This window comes from Bos taurus, chromosome 18 (assembly GCF_002263795.3).
Source record: "Bos taurus isolate L1 Dominette 01449 registration number 42190680 breed Hereford chromosome 18, ARS-UCD2.0, whole genome shotgun sequence".
Taxonomy (NCBI): Eukaryota; Metazoa; Chordata; class Mammalia; order Artiodactyla; family Bovidae; genus Bos; species Bos taurus.
The window spans coordinates 56828766-56832215 of NC_037345.1; the positions used below are offsets into that span (position 1 = coordinate 56828766).

The 3450-nt window shown below is 49.0% G+C and overlaps 1 protein-coding gene across 1 annotated transcript; it reads left to right on the forward strand.

Annotated features, from left to right (window-relative positions):
- Positions 1 to 239: 239 nt before the first annotated feature.
- GPR32 (G protein-coupled receptor 32) lies at positions 240 to 1279 on the forward strand. Its single transcript, XM_003587304.5, is given in 2 exon segments — positions 240 to 1241; positions 1244 to 1279. Coding segments are annotated over 2 exon segments (963 nt in total). The 5' UTR covers positions 240 to 314.
- Positions 1280 to 3450: the final 2171 nt, after the last annotated feature.

Here is a 3450-nt window from a genome sequence, read left to right on the forward strand (position 1 = left end):
AGCAGTATCAGAGTGACATGACAGGCAGTCAATAAAATATATATTGAATTGGTGGACTTCCCAGGTAGTCCAGTGGATAAGACTCTGTACTCTTAATGTAGGGAGACCAGGTTTGATCCCTGGTCATGGAACTAGATCCCACATGCCACAGTTAAGACCTGGCACAGCCTAAATAAATTTAAAAAAAATGTTTTTTAAAAAATGTATTGAATCAGAGAAATGAATGGAGGGGTCTCGGAGGGGGCTCTGGGGCTCTGAAAAGCAGTGAAATGTAACTTGTAGCCCTGACGTGTGGTCCTTCGTCCTCTAGAAGGATGACTCCTACCTCCGAGACCGAGTGCCGGCCTGAGAGGATCCAGGGCCTCCACCAGCTGACCATCGCTGTGCTGTCTGTGTCCTTTGCGGTCGGTGTGGTGGCCAACGGGCTGGTGCTCTGGATGATGGTTTTCTGAATGCCTCGCGCTGTTACCACCATCTGGTTCTCCCACCTGGCCTTCGCAGACTTCATGGCCTTACTGCCCTTGCCGATCACCATATATAGCTTGGTCACTGGCCAGTGGCCCCTCACAGCTGCAGCCTGCAAGCTCTACATCACCTTCTTGGCCATCAGCTTCTTCACCAGCATCTGGTTCCTGGTCCTCATCTCCCTGGACCGTTGCATCTCCGTTGTTTACCCGTTCTGGTCCCGAAACCACCGCACCATGCAGCGAGCAGTCTGGCTGGCGGGGTGTGTGTGGCTCCTGGCTCTTGTCACTTGCTCTCCAAACTTGATTTTCCAAGACGTTGAAAAACAGAAGGGATGTGAATACTGCAGCTTCAAGTTTACCACAAGGGCTAGGAATGACTCCAAGGCTGAGGAGGAGAGAGTCGCGGTGACCCTCATCCACATCCTGCTGGGCTTCTTGGTGCCCTTGGCGATCATCGGTACCTGTGCCTACCTCATCCGCACCCGGCTTCGGCAGGAAGGCTGTGCCCATGCCCGCCGGCGAAAGAGGCTGCTGCTCATGCTGGTGAGCGCCTTTTTCGCCTTCTGGTTCCCGTTTAACACAGTGCTGGTGGCCCGACTGTGGCAAGCCAGAGATAAGTTGCAGCCCATCCTCTGGGCTACCTTCTCCCTGGGTTGTTTCAACAGCTGCCTCAACCCTTTCCTGTATGTCTTCATTGGCAGAGATTTCCAAGAGAAGGTTTTCCAGTCTTTACCTTCTGTCTTGGCCCGGGCATTTGGCGAGGAGGGGTTTTTCAATCAGCCTGTCCCCAAGGTGAAGCCCCCAGGGGATGATGGGAACCTTCAGATACAAGCTGGAAGCCCTCCTGCTTAGTTTGCAGCCCCTTCCTGAGGCTGACTTCTGAGACTCTGCCAAATCCTGCCTCTTCTTTCAGGAAGTCTTCCTGGCAATCTCTTATCTAAATCTCTCCATTAGAAACATCTAGTTCCCCTCCCCCCCCTCCGCCCCCGCACCAAAATCTATTTCACCTTCCTTTATAGTGAGACTCCTACTTGTTTCAGGCTAATCACAAGGTTAGTCAAGGAAAAAAAGGCTTCATTCCCCAGTGTCCCTTGCAACTAGAGATGGCCCTGTGACTACTTCCTGCCAATAGTATGTGAGTGAAAGTAATCAATGTAACTTCCTTGACGTGCCCTTAATGGAAGGTGCCTGCCCTCCATTCCTCCATTTCACCGTTTCCGTTGTCTAGAATGAAAGTGTATCATTAGCTTTGCAGTGTAAAAAACATCTCCAAATCTAGAGGCTTGAAATAATAACCTTTTGTGATTTCTTTGGGTCATCACCTTGGGCAGGGCTCAGCTGAGCAGTTTTCTGTTTTGGCTGGGCTTCCTCAGACATTTGTGGTCAGCTATGGATGTGAGAAGGCAATGGCACCCCACTCCAGTACTCTTGCCTGGAAAATCCCATGGATGGAGGAGCCTGGTGCAGCCCATGGGGTCACTAAGAGTCGGACACAACTGAGCGACTTCACTTTCACTTTTCACTTTAATGCATTGGAGAAGGAAATGGCAACCCACTCCAGTATTCTTGCCCGGAGAATCCCAGGGACGGGGGAGCCTGGTGGGTTGCCGTCTATGGGGTCTCACAGAGTCGGACATGACTGAAGTGACTTAGCAGCAGCAGCAGCAGCGTGGATGTGAGAGTTGGATCTTAAAAAAGGCTGAGTGTCACAGAATTAATGCTTTCAAACTGTGGTGCTAGAGAAGCCTCTTGAGAGTCCCTTGGACTGCAAGGCAATCAAACCAGCTAATCCTAAAGGAAATCAAACCTGAATATTCATTGGAAGGACTGATGCTGAAACTGAAGCTCCAATACCTTGGCCACCTGATGTGAAGAGTCGACTCATTAGAAGACCCTAATGCTGGGAAAGATTGAAGGCAGGAGGAGAAGGGGATGACAGAGGATGAGATGGTTGGATGGCATCACCAACTCAATGGAGATGAGTTTGAGCAAACTCTGGGAGATAGTGAAGGACAGGGAAATCTGGTGTGCTGCAGTCCATGGGGTTGCAAAGAGTTGGACCACGACTGAGTGAACAACAACAAATGGGTCAGCTAAGTGAGGGTTTCTGGGAGGAGTGGCTGGCCTTCAGCTAGGATGGTGGAGTTGTTCAAGCCATGTGTTAATATTTCTCATCGTCCTGCAGGCTGACTGGGTTTTTTTTCACATGGTGGCTGGGAAGGGTTGCAAGAGTCAGAGGGGAAGCCTAAGATCTACACTTGACACTTTGCTCAACGTGACTGGCTTCAAGGGGTAGGAAAAAAGATTCCACCTCACAATGGGAAAATCTGCAAAGTGACATTGTAAAGGAGCATAGATACAGAAGAACATGCAGAACCAGGGCCATTTTTGCAATCTGCCATGGAATCCGTGCTGGTGAACTGTATGGAAAATGACATGTCCCCATACTGGCCCTGGAATACTTAACATCCATGCCGTGAAGAGAGAGATTTCCATTTCTAGCTCATTGAAGTGGTGGTTGTTTTGTGTGTCTGTTACAGCTGCTGAATCTATTCCTTAACTATTATGCTGCCAACCTCTGAACTTGTGTGAGTGACATAATAAATCTCCTTACTGTCAAAGCCCTTTGGAGTCAGGTTTTCTGTTACTGGAATCCAATAGCAGCCTATTGATACATATAATAAATACTCCTTTCTGGGAAAAGAAATCCTAGTGGTCGGTCACAGGGGACCATTCCCTTGCTTCTAGGTAGAGGCAAACTTTTTTTTTTTCACCCAAATCAAAAGCGATAATCCTACTTGTTTGTAATCAGAAGCACGAGCTCTGGTCCTGCTTTGACTAGCCCTGTGAACTCCCCACCCGGAGCCTCAGTTCTCTCAACTCGGTGAAATGAGAACAAATCCTTTCCTATTTCACAGATGGGGAGAGGATGAAACCATACAATGTCTGAGCATCAGGAAGGATAGAAGCACCTTAAAAATAA